Source organism: Pituophis catenifer, unplaced genomic scaffold, assembly GCF_029215685.1.
Source record: "Pituophis catenifer annectens isolate HBS135680 unplaced genomic scaffold, rPitCat1.0.hap2 SCAF_1, whole genome shotgun sequence".
Taxonomy (NCBI): Eukaryota; Metazoa; Chordata; class Lepidosauria; order Squamata; family Colubridae; genus Pituophis; species Pituophis catenifer.
Genome location: NW_027256881.1, coordinates 333744004 through 333768911, shown reverse-complemented (window position 1 = coordinate 333768911; position 24908 = coordinate 333744004). Strand labels below are relative to the sequence as shown.

Below are 24908 nucleotides of genomic sequence, written 5' to 3'. Positions count from 1 at the left end.
TTGTAGGTACAAGAGCAGCTGAGGCCAACTCAAGAGCTTTCCAAGCACCAGGAATTTGCTGCCTTCTTCCTCTTAACACCCTGGCCTGCTTTTCTCATTACTGCTCCTGGATAAACAGAGCAGGATGGAGAAACGGAGGCACGGAGGATGCCAAACCACAGGCTCTGAGCTTAGAGGTGTCTTGTAAAGCTCGGTTCCTTCCACCCGGTGGAGGTGGACAAGCAGGCACGTTCCTCTGTTTGGAAGTGGGGGGTGTTCAGTTGTGCTGAATTTCCAGGGAGGAAAATGTCTAGCTGAAACCAATCCATGCTTCCTTTTTTTCCCTCCAAATGTAGCCTAAACAGGTTTTTTTTTGGAAGAGAGCAAGTCTCTGTTGGGACTTTTTTCTATGAATAATATTAAAAAAAAGAAACAAAACTGACAATTTTTTTTTTTTACTGATTGAAAAGCCTAAAGCTAGGGGACCAAAGATAGCTGGACGTATACAGTTGGTCCTCGACTTACGACCACAATTGAACCCAAATTTTTCGTTGCTAAGTGAGACAGCTGTTAAGTGAATTTTGCCTCATTTGACCAGCTTTCTTGCCACGCTTCAAGTTAAGCGAATCACTGCAGCCGTTAAGTTAGTAGCACACTCGTTAAGTGAATCTGGTTTCCCCCTTGACTTTGCTTGTCAGAAGGTTGCAAAAGGAATAGAATAGAATAACAGAGTTGGAAGGGACCTTGGAGGTCTTCTAGTCCAACCCCCTTCTCAGACCCTATGCCATTTCAGACAAATCCAACATCTTTTTAAAAACTTCCAGTGTTGGAGAATTCACAACTTCTGGAGACAATTTGTTCCACTGATTAATTGTTCTAACTGTCAGGAAATTTCTCCTTAGTTCTAGGTTGCTTCTCTCCTTGATGAGTTTCCACCCGTTGCTTCTTGTCCTGCCCTCAGGTGCTTTGGAGAATAGCTTGACTCCCTCTTCTTTGTGGCAACCCCTGAGATATTGGAATACTGCTATCATGTCACCCCTAGTCCTTCTTTTCATTAAATTAGACATACCCAATTCCAGCAACCGTTCTTTATTTGTTTTAGCCTCCAGTCCCCTAATCATCTCCAACACTTGTTGCTCTTCTCTGCACTCTTTCTAGAGTCTCCACATCTTTTTTACATTGTGGCAACCAAAACTGAATGCAGTATTCCAAGTGTGGCCTTACCAAGGCATTATAAAGTGGTATTAACACTTCACGTGATCTTGATTCTATCCCTCTGGGATGGCATGACCCCAGGACACTGTAACCGTCATAAATATGAGTCAGTTGCCAAGTGTCTGAATTTTGATCACATGACCATGGGGATGTTGCAACGGTTGTAAGTGTGAAAAATGATCATAAGTCACTTTTTTCAGTGCTGTGACCTTGACTGGTCACCCAACAGTTGTCAATCAAGGACTACCCTTAACTGCAGAAAGCGGAGAATTAAGAAATTGCCACCTGCTCTCATGTCCAAACAATCCAGTCTCATGACCTCCTTGATATCATTTGGTTTACTCTTGTGGAAACAAGGAAAAAAATTACTGTAAACACAGGTCTACTAATCTTTTATTTATCTATCTATAAATGGCTCTGTGTGTGTCTATGTGTGTGTGTGTGTGTGTATGTAGAAAAAATATTGGGGGGGTAAGACACTCCATCACCCCTCGCGGTGTGTGTTCTGTTAAGATACATTTTAAGTGCCTTAAAATGGCTTCTACTGTCCTGCCTTAAAATGGCTTCTACTGTACAGCACAGTGGAGTTGCCATGGTAACGGCTTCACAGTACTCCACAAGGGGGCTCCCTCTGGTAAGGGGGAAAATCCAACATTAGAAATTACATTTGATCCAGACATTTTCAACAAGGCTTTGATTATTCTTGAGGACAAATGTATGGCCATGATCAATAAAACATTACTGCAACTCAGCCTGCCTGCACCACTACAAAATCGACATGATGTATTTCACGCAGATTACATACGAGAAAAGAACTACAACGTCAATCAGCTTAGTGCATATATCGCGGACAAGAAGCCATTTCTAAATCAAGATTTAAAAAAAGCACACCAAATGATCATGGATCAGCTACCAAAACAACAAGGTGGTATCATTTTACTTGATGCTTCTGGGGGCACAATTAACTAATTTAATTCTCGCCGAAATCAGGGCTCAGGGTGAAGTTGCTCTTCCTGTCTAATAAAGGATTGGGATAAATAAATACCCAGGCAATGCCGGGTTATCAGCTAGTAGTGAATAAAACAGGACCATATATTTTGCAATAAATAACTTAAAGCTCTAACATAGCTTCCTGGCTGCAGAGAAGCAGGAACCTCTTGTGAAGGAAATGCTTATCATCCCATTGCTTCTCCTTGCCTCCTGCCCCTTCAATTCTCCATCTTCAAATCCAAACCTGGACCCAAATTTTGGGTTCCCAAATCAGATGGTCCAAAGATAAAATATTATGAGCAACCCTCTCTTATTTTATTAATATCTAAAGACATAACAGCAGGATGAATAAGTACTGTAGTGTGTTTTTTCAATATTTTATTATACTTTCCCACATCCCCATCCATAATACCTATTATAGGTATGCATTTGTTAATAAAACATTACAAAAAAAAGGCAATTTTGGTATCGTGTGATGGTCCATATTAGGATTCTTTTGTTGTTGTGTTTTAGCTGTGTGGTTAAACACCACACAAAAAAGATTCTTGCCATATAGCACATACATTGGTTTTTCTCAGCATGAGGCTATCTGAAAAGTGCACAAAGAACCTCAAAGAACAGAAAAGTGGACAATTCCCAACACTTTCCTGTGGAGATTCTTTGTGCGCTTTCCAAATATCCTCAGGCTGAGAAGATCAGTTTAAGTGCTATATGATAAGAATCTTTTTTTGTGTGTGGTATTTACCCACATTACTAAAACACAACAACACAAAAAAGAACCTTGAAAATGATCCAACAATGCATACGTTCTGATATTAATTTAGACCTTTTCTGAGAAATAGACATTTGAGTTTAATAACAGGGAAATGCTGTGGTTTTTAAGCGAACCCATTGCAGTGTTTGCAGCATCCTGGAAGTAAATACTGGTGTGTGTGTGGTGGTGGTGGTGGTGGGGAATTTAAAGTATGGTCATGTGACCACAGAATACTGCAAACGGCCATAAATGCCAGCCAGTTGCAAAGGGCCCAAAATGCGGTCACATGATTGTGGTGAGTGTCCTGGGTGTTAGAATTTTGAATCTGGGTCTTAATTCCCCTTTTCAGGGTCCATCGTGGTGGCATGGTGTTCGTATGTTGACTCTGTAAACCACTTAGAGAGGGCTGTAAAGCACTGTGAAGCAGTATATAAGTCTTAAGTGCTATTGCTGTTGCTATCGTAACTTCAAACAATTCCTAAGCAGCCAGTCATAAGTCGAGGACTGCTTGTAGAGTGCTTCACTGCTGCTTTGTGTTGATGACATGGGACTGACAGGAAGATTGTTAAACTGCAAAGGCAAGAGATGCTCCGTGTGTGTTAAATCTCTAGGAATGTCCATTGAGCAGTGATGCAAAAGAAGGCAAAGAAATGTGCCAATGGTAGAAACAAAAATGAAAAGATCTAGTCATGCGTACTTCGGTTCTGAATCAGGCTGCAGCTAAATTGTAATCCAGGAAAAATGGTGAGCAGAGTAGAAAAGAGAACGGATAAAGGAATGTTACATGAGAAACCATTTTCCTTAGAAAAATATAGGGTACAATAGCATAGAGGTCACCCGGGATGGGACTGTCCAGTTGAAACTCCACCCGTTTTACAATATGCATAAAAGGGGCGTGACTTTGATTGCATAGGGATGGGAGCCATCTTGACTTTGACCCCCTATGAATGCCCCTGCAGGTGGTATAGTAGTAGTTTAGAAGTCTCAGGACACAGCAGGTCTACAATTGGGACCTGGAAGGGAGGTTTATCACATCGGATTATGGAGATTGGCAGAAAGTACTTTATGATGTGGTACATTTTAAGATGAATTCTGAAGGCTGTGAGAATAAAACCTGCTACAGTGAGTCTCGCCCACTTAGATACCCATCCTGAGGAGCTGCAGAGTGCGGTTGGATCACAAAGATTAACAAATGTTTCTTCTTGCTGCTCACTGCTGGATCAGAGAAGTACCCACCCTTCTTCGGCGGCTGGGACGGCGCTGTGTAGAAAACACGGTCCGTAATCCAGTTGGGTAAGCCACCACTTGAGAAGGGCCCCTGAGTTGTTCATTGGCGCTCATCTCGCGACGCATCTCAGTCAGCGTCTGGGACGGGGATTCAAGCAGGCGTTGGAAGAGGCTCTTTGTCCCAACTGGCTTTTCGTAACAGGTAAAAGTCAGAGCTGTGCCCTGATTGGACTTCATCTCACGCGAAAAGCCGTCCGAGGCGCCAGCAAAGCAGCGCCCAATTGCAATCTCCTTGGCAAGGTGTGGATTCTGGTCAGTCACGGTGTAGATGCCATAGTTGTGCCCCAAGGGATCCACTGGCGCCAACATGGTGAAAGCCATAGTGTCATTATTTTCCACTACAGGCGGGTGACGGCTTAGATACTCCCTCAAGTAGCTGTTGACAGCTGTACGGTGGCAGCTCCCTTGTGGGATGACAGATACTATAGTCCTGTCCACCATTCCTTGGTCAAACAACATCCCACTGCATTTGAATTCAACGCAGGCTGCCGAGCTGTTATGTATCTCCACGTCCCGGATGCTACGGGAATCTCTTAGGCCATACAGTTGTCCCCGAGTCATTGGATGACTGCCACCCACATTTCGTGACCTCACCATGTATTCGTATGGCCCATTAATCTTCACTTTGATGTAGCAGGCCCGGAATTCTTGAGGGTTCGGCCACCAGGAGAGGTAGTCTCCTGTCCAAGTGGTCAGGTCAGTCTCTTTAAAAGGCACAACATTATATTCATACTTGTCCACCTCCACTCGGTAAAATCGGAAGTGGTTGGCTGTGACGGGAGCCTGATCACAGTCCTTCAGATTTCGATAGGCATAAATGGGCCCATTGGTCTCATCGATATTGTTCTGGTTGGGTTTGGCAAGATTGATCCTGAAAGCTGTCTTCTTTAGGGCAGGGTCCTCATGGTCGGCTCTCTGGTAGCCAAGCTTGTTGAGGTAAGGCTGAGAAACTCCTATAGCCCGAGGGTTGAGCGTTGGTCTTGAAGGAACAGCCTCCAGTTCCTCTCCTCCCATGGTTGCTGTGACATAGGCCGTGTAGGCATCAGCCCTCTCGCTATCGCAGAAAGCAGGTAAACATGCACCATTGGGACCTGTCACCACACTGTCAAATCGACCCCAGGCCCGAGGGTTAGAAGGGTAACCAGGTCTGGGCTCAAGATTGACGAGAGTCACAACCACTCCCTCCAGCTGCTCACTAGGGTAGAACTTTTCATTGATGTATGTTCTGACTTTGACGAAGCAGCGACGGCTTTCTGCAACATCCAGATTGAATAGGCGCCTTTCCCGGACTTCCAAATTGCCAATCAAGAAATTTCTCTCCTCCCGTTTCTTGCGTTTCTGCTTGGCCAGCTTGAGAGATGCTTCTTCCTCCCACAGGCCTGTTATAGGATTGAGGGACCAGAGTTTCATTTTCTCTGTATGTTCCAGAGTTTTGATGAGGTCAGTGTCCATCTTTATCTCCACCCGCCCGATTTCTAAGCCCCGGCGTGTTTCTTCTTCCCAGAAATCCATTGAAAACATGCCATATGTCCTGAGAGGGAAGAGATCTCCTTCGGCATTGATGAAATTCAGGTCACTGGAGGCAGTGCTCACTGTACCAATGTCCCGTGGGTCCACAAAAGTAATGCTTGCCTTGACGGTCCCATTGTACACCTGCCCATCAGATCTGAAGAAAGAGCCAGGTGGGATGACTATCTCCCCAATAGGATTTTCTCCAGCTACTTCTCCCAATGGAATAGTATTAGATTCCAATGATGGCAGGTCAACGGGCTTCTTCTTCCTCATCAGTTTGACTTCTTGGTAAACAGCCCCTCCACGTTGGTCAAGTGGGAAAACCTTGACAGCGTCTACAAATTTCTGCAGCCGATCCACAAACCTGACCACAAGTCTCTCTGTGTCGGGTGGCACCTCTATGGTGAATGTGCCTTTATATCCAGTGAAGCCAATTTTCTCTGCACCCAGATAGATCTCACCAAAGCGGAGAGGTTCGCCATCGTCAGCGGCTGATGCTTTGCCCCGAACCAGGACTTTGGGCCGAGTACAAATGGTACAACCACACTCTGCAACCACTTTGACGGGAAGGATGTAACCCGTGCAATGGATCTCCTTCACTTCCATGCGTTGTGTCCCACAACAGTGCTGAGTAGCATCTTCCTGGCACCTCAGGCCATCTGAAGAGTTTCCAGCACAGGGAGTACTGGGGCAATGTCCAACATTGTAAAAGTGGGAACCTGTTGCCTCTTGAAAACAATCATCAGGGAGTTTTATGAGGTATTCCTCTGGCCGGGCTCTACATGCTGGAACATCTGGACCTGAAAGAAGAATGAAAAGATGAGATTAGAACTGCTAAAACCGAGTTATACTAGATCCATGATGTTTAGCATATGAATAACAGGCAAAAAGGGGCTGCTGTGATATCACAAAGAGGTAGGTAGCAAAGAATCCATCTTGGCAGAGAGGCTTCTCAGTCCATCTTTTGTTCCTGAGACGGGAATAGAATAGAATAGAATAGAATAGAATAGAATAGAATAGAATAGAATAGAATAGAATAGAATAGAATAGAATAGAATAGAATAGAATAACAGAGTTGGAAGGGACCTTGGAGGTCTTCTAATCCAGCCCCCTGCTTAGGCAGAAAACCCTACACCACTTCAGACAAATGGTTATCCAACATCTTCTTAAAAACTTCCTGTGTTGGAGCATTCACAACTTCTGCAGGCAAGTTGTTCCACTGATTAATTGTTCTAACTGTCAGGAAATTTCTTCTTAGTTCTAAGTTGCTTCTCTCCTTGATTAGTTTCCACCCATTGCTTCTTGTCCTGCCCTCAGGTGCTTTGGAGAATAGTTTGACTCCCTCTTCTTTGTGGGAACTCCTGAGATATTGGAACACTGATATCATGTTACCCCTAGTCCTTCTTTTCATTAAACTAGACGTACTCAGTTCTTGCAACCATTCTTAATACTGCATATTACCTCCAGCACCGAGAAAGATTTCAATCTAAAGATTTATGGGAATCCTGTAAAATTCAACAATGAACTCAAAGGCACAAACACACAAAAATTATTACGATTTTTCTTTATGAGCTGCCCAGAGTTGCAGGTGGGTGGGCAATTTTAGGAATCAAAATAAATAAGGCATGCATTATGATTCATATTATACCACAGTGGCTATGTTCACCCAATACTGAGCCAAGCTCAAACAAACCACATTATCCCGAAAGCAGATATTTCAAGAAGGCCCTGTCACAAAAAAATGCATCTACTTACTTATTACTGTCAAATGGGCAGCAGAGGATTTGATTGAACTGTGGTCATTGCTGGCTTTGCAGTGGTATAAGCCAGCTTGGTGAGTTCTCAAATCACGTAACACTAAGCTCCTGCTGTAATTGTATGTTTTCCAGTTCAGAAGCGTTCCATTGTGATACCTAGAGAAACAGAGGAAGGGGATGGAGAGAGGCAGAAAGAAAAAAAAACAACTTATATTTGAATTGGCAGCAATTAATTTCTTCCTTGGTCAGTTCCATACACTGTTTCCATTCCCCAAACTTCAAAAGTAAGTTTTCATTAAACCATAACTTTTCTCACTGTTTTGTGCATGACACACTGAGATTTTAGGGTGAGGCAAATAAATGTAAGGATTGCCACAATCGAGTTCCTACTTAAGCAATCTTTCCTTTATTTTTGAGAGAAAGTGATAAGTTGGAATTCAAAATAGATTTATTACATTTAAGGGGGTTGGACTAGATGACCTATAAGGTCCCTTCCAACTCTGTTAATCTGTTAAATAAGTTTAAAATACAGTATGTTACTATTTCTAGTAACTCTTAATAGACTTTTGCAAATTAGGGCTGAATTATGAGTTTTTATGTCTATGGAGATTCTCAATCATCCCAATCATGGTTGTCCCCAAAGGGCTTTTTCAAAAGGCAACTGGACTTCATTTTTCCTTGAAGACATTTTGCTTCTTATCCAAGAAGCTTCTTCAGTTTCACTGAAGTCAGAACTGAAGAAGCTTCTTGGAAGAGAAGCGAAACGTCTTAAAGGAAAAACAAAGTCCAGTTGCCTTTTGAAAAAGCATCTTTATGAGTTTTTAATGATTTGATTTTTTTTATTATAAGGGGTGATATGGGAAGAAGAGACCTTCTTATTGAAATATTAGACAGGGTTTTAAGTTTCTGAAGTTTATACCCATGTTTCCCCGAAAATAAGACAGCCTTATATTTTTTTGAACCCTGAAATAAGCGCTTGGCCTTATTTTTGGGGAGGTCTTATTATTTTGGGGCGCGTGGAGCAAGATGGGGCTCCTCTTGCTGTCTTTCTTGATTTCCAGCTCTGTCTCCCTAACCCTAACCAGAGGAAATGGCGGGGACCGGCTGCACATGCATTTAAATATTTTTGGGGAGGGCTTATTTTCGGGGAGGGGCATATTTTAGCGCATGCCCTCAAAAGGCCAATTTGGCTTATTATCAGGGGATGTCTTATTTTTGGGAAAACAGGGTACTTGTCTGGAGGGAGTGGGCAGTCATATTTTATATATTTTCTATTTTTTTCTATCTCTTTGCACTTCTTTTTCTTCACTTTTTACATTTTTCTTCATTTGTATTAGCCTTTTATCTTTGAATTGGTAAACTCGAATAGAAAAAAGCTCCGCTCCTACTGACTATATGAATATGTATATTCTTGGCAGCAAAAGCTGCTTGGGTCATTCACTGCTCTCTGGGATGCATTTCACTTCCCAAATCCAAAACAGTCCTTGGACTCTAATGTTCTCCAGACTAAAAAAATATATCTAGATAAAGCCTCATTTCCACCCATCATCCTCACCTTTAGCTCACCCTGCTGTTGGTTTTGAATTTTTTTTAAAAAAAGAGTCATCATTCCATTTAGAAAGCTTGCTAAATTGGTGGTATGGCAGTAGGGCAGATCAGGTTGAACAGAAAAGGAACAGAGCCAAAAAACCAGGTGTTTCAGTCTTTTGTTATCCTGGCTTCGAAATTGCTTTTACCTCAGTTGAACCTACAACTTGAAATGTTCTCCAATCCTGTGTGTGTGTGTGTGTGTGTGTGTGTGTGTGTGTGTCTGCTTGTAGCCACAAATGCACTCATAAAGAGTTCCTTTATTTTTTACATGGGATGTTTCGGTGACGTTTTCAAAAACCCTTTGATCCATGTTCCCCAATTGTATAATCTCAACTTTTTATGGCCTTGTTTTTCAAAGAAGTTTATATGGAATAGTTTAATGTATTTGGCCCTATAAAATCTAGCTGGGTTTTGGAGAGATAAAGGCCAGTTCTTACTGGCAGCCTTTATTGGACTCAAAAGTGGCTGAGGCCAGAGACAACAAATGTAATGATTGATCAGGGTGTCCCAAGTTTCCACAAATGTCTTCTGGCATCTACTGAAAAGTTGTTTTAGACTAGAGCAGGGGGTCTCCAAACTTGGCAACTTTAAGACTTGTGGACTTCAACTCCCAGAATTCCTCAGCCAGCAAAGACTTATGGACTTCAACTCCCAGAATTCCTCAGCCAGCAAAGACTTGTGGACTTCAACTCTGGGAGTTGAAGTCCACAAGTCTTAAAGTTGCCAAGGTTGGAGACCCCTGGACTAGAGGGTCTCAGGTGAGTGACAGGTGTCATGATAGACTGACATTAATTTTTAATAGTTCATTTTGGGGCTTATGTTTAATTGACCTGATCCTACTTTGTTTGCTTGTTTTCTAATCTGATGCTCTTAAACTTCTGAGAGTCTTGATTCAGAATGGCAAGTTTACATTTGAAAAAAGAAATACATTAGAATTTTGCATTCCTCATGAAATGTTAGACCTGCCAATCTTCCTCAGCCTGAAATCTGGGCTGCAAAAAAACAGTTGGTCACCAGATGGCAGCAAAGAGATGCAGAAAACTCTAACTTCGCTTCCACCTGTCAAGGGATCCAGTTTTTCCTGTTTGCTAGCACCAGCCTCAGTCTTCTCATCTGCAAAATGGTGCATAGCATTGACATCATACAGGGATGTCTGTTGGGATTATTGCTGGATAATACACAAGAAGTTCCTGTTTAAAAACAAGAGCGAGTAATGCAAGTTCCAAGGTTGTGATTGCAACTTCCTCTCACAAAGACAGGACTGTACGGCAAAAATGATAATAGCAAGAGAAAGTAGTTGAGGACTCCTTTTTTTATTCCCTTCATCACTTCAGCTTTTTACCATGTTTTCCCCAAAATAAGACCTGGTCTTATATTAATTTTTTCTCCAAAAGACGCATTATGGTTTATTTTCCGGTTAGGTCTTATTTTGAGGGAAATACAGTACTAAACGCCTCCGTCTGCTGACAATCTTAACTGGGGCTTATTTTGGGGATATGGCTTATATTACGAGCATCCTGAAAAATCATGCTAGAGCTTATTTTCCAGTTGGGTCTTATTTTCGGGGAAACGGTATTCCCAGAGAATGAGTCAGACACAAGTTCAAGTTCCACTATGAGTTTTCCTCTGCTCTCCTTAATTCCATAAGCATTAAGTCCTTCAGCATGACTCACCAGTAATATTTTTGGGGTTCAGGGGTGCCTTGGGCTCTGCAGCAGAACCTCACTTTTTCTCCAACCATCCTCACTTTTGATTCAGGACTGGTCACCATGTAAAGTTGTTCTGTCATGGATGGGAAAGGGGAAGGGAAGGGAAGGGAAGGGAAAGAAGGGAAAGGAAAGGAAAGGAAAGGAAAGGAAAGGAAAGGAAAGGAAAGGAAAGGAAAGGAAAGGAAAGGAAAGGAAAGGAAGACAGAAGGGGACAAAAGAGGGAAGGGAAGGGACAAACAAAAATATTAATCTGACAAAAGTACGTTTATCTCACCAAAACAGACAATTTATGGATGATGAGTTTTCCCTTCATCTTCCTTCAGTGTTTTATGGGTTTGCTATGCCTCCAAATTGGCTAGCCGACTTCCAATTTAGCTGGGACATTTCCAACATTAATTCCAGAATTGAACCATGTGTAATTTGTCAGTTTTTATGACGTTCAAGGAAGTGTTACACAACAAAGTTTACATCTAGCAGATGCAGTCACAGCATATACTGTTTCACAAGGTCAGGGGATTTTTTTTTTTCTGGCCAAGTACAAACTCAGCCTGCTTTTAGGGTTGCCTCACTGGCCAATCAATTGAAAAAAATGGGTTAATTCAGTTAGCCGGGTTCAGTGTCTTTGACCCAGGGTTCAGCTGAAATGCCCTCTACCCAACTCTGAGCATAAACTCTGCTGCCCTCAGTGCCAGTTCCAGTGCTGCCTCTATAGCAGTGATGGCTAACCTTTTTGCCATTGCGTGCCAAAAGCGGGAGGAGTGCGGGAGGGTCACGCCCGCATGTGCCCACACCTATAATTCAATGCCCCCCTGCTCCCGCCCCCCGCATCTCCACCGCTTTTGGCACGCGATGGCATGGTGGGCCCAGGGCCCGTTTTTCGCCTTCCCCAGGCTCCAGAGGCTTTCTTGGAGCCTGGGGAGGGCAAAAACAGCCTTCCCCACCGCCCCGGAGATCCTCCGGAGGCCGGAAACAGCCCATTTCCCTGGATGTTTCCCTGGAAGGCCCAAACATCAGCTGGCGTGCTGGAGCTGAGCTAGGGCAACGCTCGCGTGCCCACAGATATGGCTCCACGTGCCACCTGTGGCATGCGTGCCATAGATTCGCCATCACGGCTCTATAGTCTCTATTGCAGCTTTCTGCCAGATTTTTTCTGTCTTGATTTTTTTGTATTCAGAGAATATTAGTGGTTAAGAAGATGCTGGCCTAGGAACCAGGAGACCATGAGTTCTAGTCCTGCCTTAGACACGAAAAACCAACTGAGTGACTTTGGGCCAGTCCCTCTCTCTCAGCCCAACCTGACCCACAGGGTTGTTATGGGGAAAATAAGAGGAGGAAGGTGTATTAGGTATGTTTGCTGCCTTGCATTATTTATAAATCATAATAAAGATAAGATTTAAAAAATTCAAATAAATAACCATTAATTATTAGACCCATGGGTTTAGCCCTTAATCAAAATCTGGAACCAACTAATGTCAATTGTAAATGTAATTGTAAATGCTCCAACACTGGAAGTTTTTAAGAAGAGATTGGATAATCATTTGTCTGAAATGGTATAGAGCTGTGATGTTGCCTGGTACGCGCAGCGGTGCCCGTTCCTCTTCCGGGTTTCTGATGCGCAGGCGCACGCGACAATCAGCTGGCCTTTGTGCTTGCGTCAGTGTTGGAAATCGGAAGAGCTGGTCTTCCATTTTCTGGTGTGAGCATGTGCCCTGGCCAGCTGATTGGCACGTGTGCATGCATGAAGTGCTCCCTTTTTGGCACTCGGTGCTGAAAAGGTTCACCATCACTGGTATAGGATTTCCTGCCTAAGCAGAGGGTTGGACTAGAAGACCTCCAAGGTCCCTTCCAACTCTATTATTCTATTCTATTCTATTCTAATCTATAGGGTGGGTGGGAGCTGCATAGTAAAGCAATCTTTCCATATTTTATTGGGGGCAGCTTCCTTCAGCCTGCAGATCAGGAACAGGTAGTCCTCGACTTATGACCACAATTTTCCCATCCCCCAGCCTGTCTCCACAGTTCACTTACCCAGTCTGTGGAGTATGATCTCCACCAAAGAGGTCCCAGAGCCATTGACAACAGGTGAGGCACTACCTGGTGCAAAGCGCTCAAGCTTAGCACTGACGTTGGTGCTATTGCCAGCACAGATGCCACGGATGGCGAACTGACCCCAACGATTGCTTTGGGCCAAGGGGGCGAGAGGCTGATCTGCGAGGGATATCTGAGCATCGGCAAGGGGCATCCCATCGGCCCTCCGTACAGTGCCCAAGAGTGTGTGGTTGGGACAAATGCAGCCAGTACAGTCCTTGTTGGGGATGCCGATGGCGCAGCTGAGCTGGCAAGCTAGGAAGAGAGAACCAAGAGGGTGCATTAAGAGTCAGGGCTTATTACAGAAGGGTAGGAGCAAATGAGGATGTAAAAAGTTAGCATCCACACCCCTCCTAGAAGAATGAAACATTTTGAGAAATATTAAAGAAGGCAGATAATTATATTTCCCTGGTTGAGAAATGGAGAAACATGCTCTTGGAAAGCAGCCCCACCTTTTTAATAGCCCTCAGCAGATGTCAGCACTTAAGTGATAAAAAGCTTATTGAGATCTTAGTAACTCTATTCATAGGCAAAAATTCCCTGCAGCAAGGTCTGAACAAAGGTAGGATTAGCCCTCAGACACAATAGGAATTGCCCAACAAGCCCCTTCATTGCATCTGTCAAACTTCAACCAAGCTTAGCTCAGACAAACTCCTAGGATTTGTACATGGCCCCATGGAAGTCTGACAACAGCCAATAGAATAAATGTTCTTGTACAGGAACAGGAAGTTCAAGTGCAAAGCCCAAGAGAAGGTATAAATACCTCCCACTCTCAACTCCATGTGGTCAGCTGCACCAGAACCACCCATGTGATTCTGCTTCATTAAACCATCTTTCCAATCAGCCTCCATGTTTCCATGTCTTTCTCCCAGCTTGGAACTGAACCAGATGGATATTTCTTCTAGCAAGGATTTATAAGGAATTGAGGTCTGCTATGTTTTTATGAGCGATGCAGCAATCTCGAGGGAGGGGCTTCCATAGCAACAGCAATGGAACTTAGACTTATATACCGCTTCACAGTGCTTTACAGACCTGTCTAAGCAGTTTTACAGAGTCAGCATTATTGCCTCCAACAATCTGGGTCCTCATTTTACCCACCTCGGAAGGATGGAAGGCTGAGTCAACCTTGAGCCATATCAGATTCAAACTCCTGGAGTGAGCAGTGCAGAGGTGGGTTTCAGCAGGTTCTGACCAGTTCTGGAGAACTGGTAGCAGAAATTTTGAGTAGTTTGGAGAACTGGTAGTAAAAATTCTATTCTATTCCATTTGCCCCCATCTATTCTCTGCCTCTCAAATCCCAGCTGACCGGGAAGAAATGGGGATTTTGCATTAAACTTTCCCTGGATTGGGGACAGAATGGAGATTTTACAGTATCCTTCCCCTGCAGTGGGGTGGGAATGGAGATTTTACAGTATCCTTTCCCTGCAGTGCCTACCAAACTATGCCACACCCACCAAGTCACACCCACAGAACCGGTAGTAAAAAATTTTGAAACCCACCACTGGAGCAGTGAGTTAGCAAATATTGCAAAATAAGGAATGCTGGGGTATCTTTCTTCAGCCAAAGCCGAAAACTGCCTGTTATGCCTAACTTGTATTTTTTGTATTTTTTCCCCCTCCCGTTCAGGGAGAATTTCTTCCCTTGCAGAGGAGAAATTGCTTGACAACCTCTCTCTTCCTAAACTCCTTTTCTTTTGCCTACAGGCTATGCTTCCCTGAAAGCTGCAAATCAGCTCAGCTCTGTAATCACGATTAGTTAATTAGCACCCAGGCCCAGCTTGTGCTACTATCTGAAATTGCCATGATCCTCCTTTTGTATCCTAAGCTTGCTGGCACCAAGGCAAGCCTTGCGATGTGTATTCGCCATTGTGTGCTTGTAATCTCTTCCTTTTGCAATGAGCAGAAATATAAACACTGATTTCTAATTATCCCCTGAATCAAGGTGAGGATTCGGAAGGCTGGGGGGAGTGGGGAAAAGGCCTCTAAGAGTGGCCCCCTTTTCCCAGCTTTCTGGTGAACTGAATTTGGGGACATGAACCTTCCCTGCTCCTCTGGCTAATTGGGCTTGTATCCTCATGATTGACATGGTTAAGCCATTTCTTAATCTTTTATAAGATTTATTAAAGTCCTTGCTTCCCTCCTTTGGTATTGTAGGAAGTTAGCACCCACCCCTCTCCTAGAATAATGAAATATTCTAGGAAATGTTAAAAAGGCAGAATATTATATCTCCCTGGATGAGAAATGGAGGAACATGTTTTTTAGGCAGGAAGCAGACTCACTCTTAATAGCTCCCACACTCTCAATAGCCCACAGCAGATGTCCGCATTTAAGAGATAAAGAGATGGCTAGATCTATTCATAAGCAAATGCCCTCACCCAAGATCCAACAAAGATAGGATTAGCCCTCTACCCAGGGGTGAAATCCAGCAGGTTCTGACAGGTTCTGGAGAACCAGTAGCGGAAATTTTGAGTAGTTCGGAGAACCGGCAAATACCATCTCTGGCTGGCCCCAGAGTGGGGTGGGAATGGAGATTTTGCAATATCCTTCCCCCAGGAGTGGAGGGAATGGAAATTTTATAGTATCCTTCCCCTGGAGTGGGGTGGGAATGAAGATTTTGCAGTATCCTTCCCCTGCCACGCCCACCAAGCCACGCCCACAGAAGCGGTAGGGGAAAATTTTGGATTTCACCCCTGCCTCTACCCCTCTAGCAACAGAACTCAGCATATGGCGCCTGGGGAGATTGCATCAACCAACAAGGCTCAACCAAGCCTGGGATTCAAAAGACAACCTACAAAGTTACCCCTGCATGGCCCCATGGGAGTCTGACAACCAATCAGAATACAAGCTCAAATTCAAAGCCCAACAGAGGGTATAAATCTCTCTCTCACCCATGTGCCTTTTTTGCCCAGGACCTCAAAACCATGTGATCCTGTCCACCATTAAACCATCTTTTCAAGCAGTCTCCATGTTTCCAGTGTCTTTCTCCCCACTTGGAACTGAACCCAGATGGACATTTCTTCCAACAGTATTCATCCTGCAAATTCTAAATTCAGTGTTCGACATGCAGATTAACAGAAATGTTGCCTTGAAGAATTTGTGGCGGGGACAGCGAGGGCCACAAGAAATATGCATACGAGTCACATACTGTAACTATTGAAGAAAAGTTAAACACAGTCAGAGAGGTTCATTACCTGGACAAGGTATGTTGGAACATATCTTCACCTCCAAGGGACGCCCCACACAATGTGAGTGCTTAGTTTTTTGACAACTTCGACGCCGCACTTGCTTCCCGCCACTGCCGCATGTTTTTGAGCAAGGACTCCAAGCACCCCATTGGCTCCATTTGAGTTCTGAGGGCAAGAGAAGCCACTGGCATTAACAATCAATTGTGCATTTGCCTTCATGGAACAACCTATCTAACAGTTTCTGAAACTGGCATAGCTGACATCAGCCCTACATATTTTTACTTGGACTGAGGCAGTGGTGGGATTCAAATAATTTAACAACCGGTTCTCTGCCCTAATGATTTCTTCCAACAACCAGTTCACCAAACTGCTCAGAAAGTTAACAACCGGTTTTCCCGAAGTGGTGCAAACTGGCTGAATCCCACCACTGGACTGAGGCCTCTGGAAATCAATAGCTTTGGTGCTCTCTAAGCAGGGTTATTTTCTTGCAAACATTTTATCACCCTGCTAGGTAACATCATCAGTGCTAGCAGTGATGATGTTACCTAGTTCGGTAATGAAACCTCTGCAAGAAACAACCCAACTCAGATAACGCCAAGGACCCCACAGTTCAACCTTGAGCTACAGATGTCTCTCCTATTGGCAATCAATACAGGTAGTCCTCCACTTACATCAGTTCATTTAGTGACTGTTCGAAGTTATAACAGCAATGAAAAAAGTGACTTCACACTTATGACCATTGCAGCATCCCCATGGTCACCTGATGCATTTACATTCGGATGCTTCACAACTGATTCACATTTATGACGGTTGCAGTGTCCCGGGGTCATGTGATTCCCTTTTGCGACCTTCTGACAAGCAAAGGCGACGGAGAAGACGGATTCATTTAACAACTGGGTTACTAATTTAACCACGGCAGTGATTCACTTAACAAATGTTAAGAGGCCTGGTGGCGCAGCAGACTAAAGCACTGTTATTAACATCAGCTGCCTGCAATTACTGCAAGTTTAAATCTCACCAGGCTCAAGGTTGACTCAGCCTTCCATCCTTTCTAAGGTAGGTAAAATGAGGAGCCGGATTGTGGGGACAATAAGTTGACTTTGTATAAATATACAAAAGTATCAAGGCTATTGCTTAACGCATTGTAAGCCGCCCTGAGTCTCCGGAAAAGGGGGGCATATAAATCAAATAAAATAAAAAATAAAAAATAAATGTGGCAACAAAAGTCGTAAAATGGGGCAAAAGCAAAACTCACTTAACAAATTTCTCACTTAGCAACAGAAATTTTGGGCTCAATTGTGGTCGTAAATTGAGGACTACTTATAGCTTGTATGCCTGTGAAGACATGCTTATGTTTTTGCTTCAAAATCTGTGAACAAGAAAACTCGGGGATCACCTCTGTGCCCCTTTATTTAGTAATCCCATGAAAGAGTTTTAGTTGAGGTGTGTCTTCATATACAGTAATACTATGCCATTTTTGTGTATATATTTACTTCTCTTAAACAAAACAGAGATCCATGGGTATTCAATACTAAAAAAACCCTGTTTATTATAATTTTTGCAAATGTATATTAGATTGATGTTCTTCAGATTTTAATCCAACCTCAAGGAAGGATGTGAAAATTACTTTGGAAGGTCAGATCTCTTGACACAAGGAACATTTTGCCTCTTAAAGCATGAACATTAAGGTGCTTTTAGGCACCCTGCCCTGACTTGCATTGGCAAAGCTCTTTTGGAACTGTTGACAAAAGTCCCATTTTTTTTCTTCTCTGTCCTCTCCAGCCTCTGCTCCCAAACCACAAATGCTTTTTCTGGTTTCTTTTTTTGTTACAAATTTATTCTATGACTTATGCAAAAAAAATCATGTGCATTACACCAAGTAAAAATTCAAGGTCTCTTCCAACCAATTTTAGAACAGCAATTCTTGTGCCTGAGAAGGTAAGCAAAAAAAGACAAGCAGTTGGCCTGCTTCTCCAATCCAAAGCCCCAGACACACATTTTGAACAGCGAAAACGGTGGAGTTTTCCCCTAAAAGAATGTCTGCCCACCAAGTTATTAAATGCCACTGGAGAGCTGGAAGGGACCTTGGAGGTCTTCTAGTCCAGCTCCCTGCTCAAGCAGGAGACCCTATACCATTTCAGACAAGTGACTGTCCAGTCTCTTCTTAAAAGCCTCCAGTGATGGAGCACCTACAACTTCTGAAGGCAAGCTGTTTCACGGGTTAATTGTTCTCACTGTTAGGAAGTTTTTCCTTAACTCCAGGTTGCTTCTCTACTTGATTAGTTTCCATCCATTGCTTCTTGTCTTGCTTTCTGGTGCTTTGGAAAATAAGTTGACCCCAGTGATGGGATTCAGCCAGTTCACACCTATTTCTAATCAAAGAAATTTGATTAATAAATAAATATTCGGGAGAACCGGTTGTTAACTTTTTAAGCAGTTCAGAGAACCGGTTGTTGGAAGAAATCTTATTTTGTTTTTTTCCCCACTTTACAGGGCTAATCCTGTAAGGAAGGCAAGAAGGAAACATTCTGGTGGTGTTTCTAGCCTAATCTTTATTGCCCTGCTTACAGAAACTGCCTCTCTGGTTAACCCTTATTACATTGTAACAGCTAAGGCGAAGCGCCCATCGACGTGAGTGACGTTGCGTTGGCTACGCCCACACGGTCACATGACCACCCAGCCACGCCTATCTAGCTGGTCATTAGGGCAGAGAACTGGTTGTTAAATTATTTGAATCCCACCACTGGTTGACCCCTCCTCTTCTTTGTGGCAGCCCTTCAAATACTGGAATATAGCTATCATGTCACCCCTAGTGCTTCCTTTTTCTAGACTGGCCATACCCAATATCTGCAACCATTCTTCGTATGTTTTTGTCTCCAGGCCCTTAATCATCTTAGTTGCTCTTCTTTGCACTTTTTCCAAAGTGTTTATTTATATAATTTTTATTTATTTATATTTTTTTGTCCCTTTATAGATATACATTGGACAGATAAATTGGAATAGCAAAAGAGAGGAACATTTAGCACCAACTTTTGAGTAGAGAAGAAGCAGGAGGTACAAAGTCATAACGAGGAATGAGTGCTCAACTCTGCTTTTTTTTTCATCTGCGCTCCCAATTCCATTTCCTTTTGAGTTGGGACTTTTCTTGTATAAATCTAAAAGCAGGAGGTACCTTAATCATGGCTTTGCATGCCACCTTGGGAGGATTTTTTAAGGCTGAAGAGCAAGACTATAACGTAGTAGCAAAAATGACAATGACTGTAGGAAAAGAGGAAGGGACAAACTCTTAAGTCCACAAAAGAATAATGTAAGATACGTTATGTATTTTAAAAAATCCATTTAAAATAAGTTTAGGAAGGAGAAGCAAATAAATAGGAATAAATACATTTTGGCAAAATGATACTTCTTTATTCATTAGATCGATATACCATCTTAGCTCTAGGAACTGCAGGGTTACCTAATATTCCTTCTAATTTTTACCTTTAAAGGTAAAGGTAACGGTTCCCCTCGCACATATGTGCTAGTTGTTCATCTCCGTTTCAAAGCCGAAGAGCCAGCGCTGTCCGAAGACGTCTCCGTGGTCATGTGGCCGGCATGACTAAACGCCAAAGGCGCACGGAACGCTGTTACCTTCCCACCAAACGTGGTCCCTATTTTTTCTACTTGCATTTTTTACATGCTTTTGAACTGCTAGGTTGACAGAAGCTGGGACAAATAACAGGAGCTCACCCCGTTATGCGGCACTAGGGATTTGAACAGCTGAAGCATCTTAGCCACTTAGCCACCGCACCCCTCATTTAATCCAATAATGTAGATTAGACTCAAAGAGAGAGAGAGAGACTGGCCTCAAATCCCCTCAAATCAGTCTAGTAGCATCCTTTCTGATCAACACATTTTATTAAAAAGCATATGCCGTATGCTATATAACTGCTCCTTCATTTTTGGCTACCAAAGATTAACACAGCTGTCTTTTTGCAGTGTTGTTGTGCTGCAAATCCACTTCCATACTGGCTACGTTACACAAATATAGCAGGATTTTGGCTAGTCACTCTCTTTTAGCCCAACCCATCTCACAGGGTTGTTGTTGTGGAGGAGGAACAAAGAAGAAGTAGGTATGTTTGCTGTCTTGGGCAAATTAAACTTGATAAAGTAATAAAGGTGAGATAAAAATCTAATAAAATAAAATAAACACACTGGCAGGATTAAACCCCTTGTCCTCCAGAGGTTTAGAAGGAAGAAAGACTGAGTAGCAAATCACACAGGGCAGCAATGGGAAAAACCTTATTTGTTCAATTTTTTATTGTTAGTGGCACATGTTTTTCTCACTTGGAACCCTTCATTGGGCATCACAGGTCAGCTGCCATCCCTGGAATTCCCATCACCAAGCTCAAGAAAACACACTGTGCCGAGCTGATATTTTGAATCATTATTTTTTTTTGACAAAGAATTTAGGCAAAGTTGATAGATGTATATGTACTTAGGGTCAAATTTACCTCTTAGCCCCATCAGAACAAAGGATCGAGTGTCAGATCTTCTGGACAAAAATGTTTAATGCTTACCCAAAAACGTACTTGGCAGAAAACCTTGGCAGGGATGATGTTCATTAAAAAGGAACTGCTTTGCCCATAAAAACAGAAGCTCTCTGGCCCTTTGGAGACCGCAAGGCCATTGCTAACATTCCTTGCAAGTGATGTCTTGACCCCAGGCCTGGGCGTGGTAGAACTGTGTTCACTGCCCAGGCAAGTAGCGAGTTCTCGTGTCTTGAAAAATGTCAGCGGCTTCACATAATCTAGATGGCATTTCAGACCTTGACAGCCAATTTGGGCTAGTGGTTAAACCAACAGGCTAGAAACTTGGAGGCTCTGAATTCTAGTCCTGCTCTAGGCCCAAAGCCAGCTGGGTGACCTTGGCCCAGTCATTCTCTCTCGGCTTTAGCAGCGAAACAATGGCAAACCACTTGCAAAATCTTGCCAAGAAAACTGCAGGGACTTGTCCGTGCAGTCGCCAGGAGTCAAAACTGACCTGAAGGCAGCAAAAAAAGTATTGGAATTCATAGACAGGATGTGGGTGGGAAAATGTCAGGGGGTGAAATAAAAAGGAGGAGAGGGAAGAGTCATTAATAAAATATTTCTCCGTTTTGGTAATTAAAAAAAAAACATACAAACTTTGTCTAAATGTCTACGGAGATCCTAAGTCCGTGATGGCGAACCTATGGCACGCATGCCAGAGGTGGCATGCAGTGCCCTCTCTGATGGCACACGAGCCATTGCTCCAGTTCCGCTCTGCTGCACATGAGCACACCTCCCACCAGCCAGCTGGTCTTTGGGTCTCTGCTGCGCATGTGCAGCGGGAAGGGGTGCATGCTCAATGGGCGTACGCATTGCATTTTGGGGGCTCAGGTGCGCGCTTTGGGCACTCAGTCCGGAAAAGGTTAGCCATCACTGTCCTAAGTCATCTAGGTCATGGTTATCCCAATGATGCTTTTTTCAAGAGGCGACTTTCTAGAAAGTCTTCAAAAAAGCACCTTTTGGACCAACTTTGTCTAAATTCTTTGTCAGAAATTAGCTGAAATATCTGAATTGCCACCAGATCCCCATGTTCCCCACCCTGACCCCAATATGAAACTAAAGTAGGTTGAGGGCCAAAACGAACCTTGGCAGGGTTCAGATCTGCAGGTCCGACGTTCCATGGATTTCCCAGGGCATTTTGACAGCTGTCCCGGCACTGGTGCAGAGTTCTTCAGACAGGTCCGGTGTCTGGTTTGGATGCCGCTGAGGCCACATGCTGTCTGGGAACAGGGACTCCAGGGAGACCAACTTGACCATCCCGGCTTCTGCACAGGATCTGTTGGCCAGAACGAATTAAGGGAAAAAGAAACTCAGGAAGTGGATTGTGTCTAGAAGTGTGAGGGTTTGGGCAGTAAACTCTTTACCAATGATGACCAAGGCTTTTCTTCCGAGATTATGTTACGTTGAAGATGTCTTCTTTTGTGGGGACCTAGAATCCAATCACTTTATTTAGTTTAGTTTAGTTTAGTTTAGTTTAGTTTAGTTTAGTTTAGTTTAGTATCATTTTTTAAAATTTTATTTTATTTATTTTCATTTATTTTATTTTATTATATCTTTTATTTTATTTATTTTATCATGTATTTGTTTTATTATTTTATTTATTATTTTATTATATTTTCTATTTTCTATCTTATATCTTATATTTTATTATTTTATATTTTATTATTTTATTTTATTATTTTTAATTTTTTTTATATTTTATTATTTATATTTTTTATTTTATTATTTTATTTTATTATTTTTAATTTTTTTATATTTTATTATTTATATTTTTATTATTATTTTATTTTATCATTTTTAATTTTTTTATATATTTTATTATTTATATATTTTATTTTACTTTATCATTTTATTTTATTATTTATTTTATTTCATTATTTTATTTTTATTTTTGCTGCCTATCTGACAGCTCTATCTCTGGGTGGCTTACAGAGTCCCAAAATTATAATAATCACGGATATCATTTAGAGCATCAAAAAAATAAAATTGCTAAAAACCGTATTTATTTATCCTCTGTTTTTGGCTCTGAAGGCAAGGTGAGCTTTATAAAGAGGCATGAAGGAGAACTATTTATTGAAAAGAATGCAGGCTAGATATATTGTTTGTTTCTTTGGGTACAAATAAAAAACTAAGAGGTGTTCACCCATATTTCTTTGTTTTTTTGGGGGCAACTACCTAACTCTACCATTAGGAAGGAGGTACATTTGGCTGTCATCATAGATCCAAGAAAAAGTGGGATGCTTGTAGGTAATTTAAGGATCAAAAACTGCTTTTAAAAATGTCTGTACCTCCAGATCTCCCTGAGTTGCCAGAATTTGGGGAACTAATAACAAGACTAATTAAATGGCTGTCATCAATTGACTTGCCAATATCCTGGGCTGGTCAAGAAAGCCTAGATTTTTCATACTTTTTATACCATGGCCATAAAAATCAGACAGAATGACAGAATAACAGAATTGAAAGGGACCTTGGAGGTCTTCTAGTCCAACCCCGTGCTCCAGCAGGAGATCCTTAATAACAGAATAACAGAATTGGAAGGGACCAGAGGTGATATTCAGCCGGTTCTCACCAGTTCTGGAGAACCAGTAATGGAAATTTTGAGTTGTTCGGAGAACTGGCAAATACCACCTCTGACTGGCCCCGCCCCCATCTATTCACTGCCTCCTGAGTCCCAGCTGATCGAGTCCCAGCTGATCGGCTGGGTCTTCTTTTGTTGCCCTGCAGAGGGAGCTGAAAAGCAGGTTAGTGGGGTGGGAAGGGAATGGAGATTTTGCAGTAACCTTCCCCTGGAGTGGGGTGGGATGGAAATGGAGATTTTACAGTATCCTTCCCCTGGAGTGGGGTGGAAATGGAGATTTTGCAGTATCCTTCCCCTGGAGTGGATGGGGTGGAAATGGAGATTTTGCAGTATCCTTCCCCTGGAGTGGGGTGGAAATGGAGATTTTGCAGTAACCTTCCCCTGGAGTGGAGTGGGGTGGAAATGGAGATTTTGCAGTATCCTTCCCCTGGAGTGGAGTGGGGTGGAAATGGAGATTTTGCAGTATCCTTCCCCTGGAGTGGGGTGGAACTGGAGATTTTGCAGTAACCTTCCCCTGGAGTGGAGTGGGGTGGAAATGGAGATTTTACAGTATCCTTCCCCTGGAGTGGGGTGGAAATGGAGATTTTGCAGTAACCTTCCCATGGAGTGGAGTGGGGTGGAAATGGAGATTTTGCAGTATCCTTCCCCTGGAGTGGAGTGGGGTGGAAATGGAGATTTTGCAGTAACCTTCCCCTTGAGTGGAGTGGGGTGGAAATGGAGATTTTGCAGTATCCTTCCCCTGGAGTGGAGTGGGGTGGAAATGGAGATTTTACAGTATCCTTCCCCTGGAGTGGGGTGGAAATGGAGATTTTGCAGTATCCTTCCCTGCCACGCCCACCAAGCCACTGGTAGTAAAAAAAATTGAATCCCACCACTGGACCCCCACCTTGGAGGTCTTTTAGTCCAACCTCCTGCTCAAGCAGGAAACCCTATAACAGGGATGGCTAACCTTTTTGCCGTCACATGCCAAAAGTGGGGGAAATGTGGGGGTGGGTCGCAGACCCATCTGCCCACACCCATAATTCAATGCCCCCACACACACACTGCCCCCCCCTGCGCATGCCCGCGCAGCCCCTCTGCGCTCCCCCTGCTTTTGGCACACGATGGCAAAAAGGTTACCCGTGGGCCCAGTAGGCTAAGGTGACCAGATGTCCCGCTTTTGGCGGGACAGTCCCGCTTTTGAGCAATTTGTCCCGCGTCCCGCGGCGTTTCAAAAAAGTCCCGATTTTTCTTGAGCCCCAGCTGATGGCTAGAAGAAAAAAAAACTGTTTAAACTCTTGCCCGGGGCTTCAAAGGGCCGCCCTACAGGCAATCAGTGTAAAGCAGTTTTTTTTTCCCCTAGCTAAGCTTCAGAAACGAAACCGAAACCAGGGTCTTTGGTGCAGCGTGACAAAATGAGGCAGAGAGAGATTTATTTTTATTTTTATTTTTCCTCCCCAAAAAAGGTAGGTGAAAAAACTGCAAACAATGGGAAATTTAGGAGGAGAGTTCAAGATTTTAAAACACAAAGGAAAAAAAGCTGTATTTAACTAGGGAATTGTAATAATTGAGATACTATTAATTGTATATTGTGTTGAAAGCAGAAATGGTTAAGTTGTGGTTCGGAGGAATATATGGGAGAAATTATTTGGTTTATTATTATTGGTAAATATAATTAATTGATTTGTAAGAAATTGGATTGCATGGAAATAATTGGA

At 43.0% G+C, this 24908-nt stretch overlaps 1 protein-coding gene across 1 annotated transcript in view; it reads right to left on the bottom strand.

Annotated features, from left to right (window-relative positions):
* Positions 1 to 4147: 4147 nt before the first annotated feature.
* Positions 4148 to 24908, bottom strand: part of CILP2 (cartilage intermediate layer protein 2) — a 33934-nt gene continuing 13173 nt past the window's right edge. The window contains 6 exon segments of the mRNA XM_070931778.1: positions 4148 to 6537; positions 7493 to 7650; positions 10758 to 10866; positions 12822 to 13136; positions 16072 to 16230; positions 21718 to 21909. Coding sequence (XP_070787879.1) covers positions 4148 to 6537; positions 7493 to 7650; positions 10758 to 10866; positions 12822 to 13136; positions 16072 to 16230; positions 21718 to 21909 — 3323 coding nt within the window.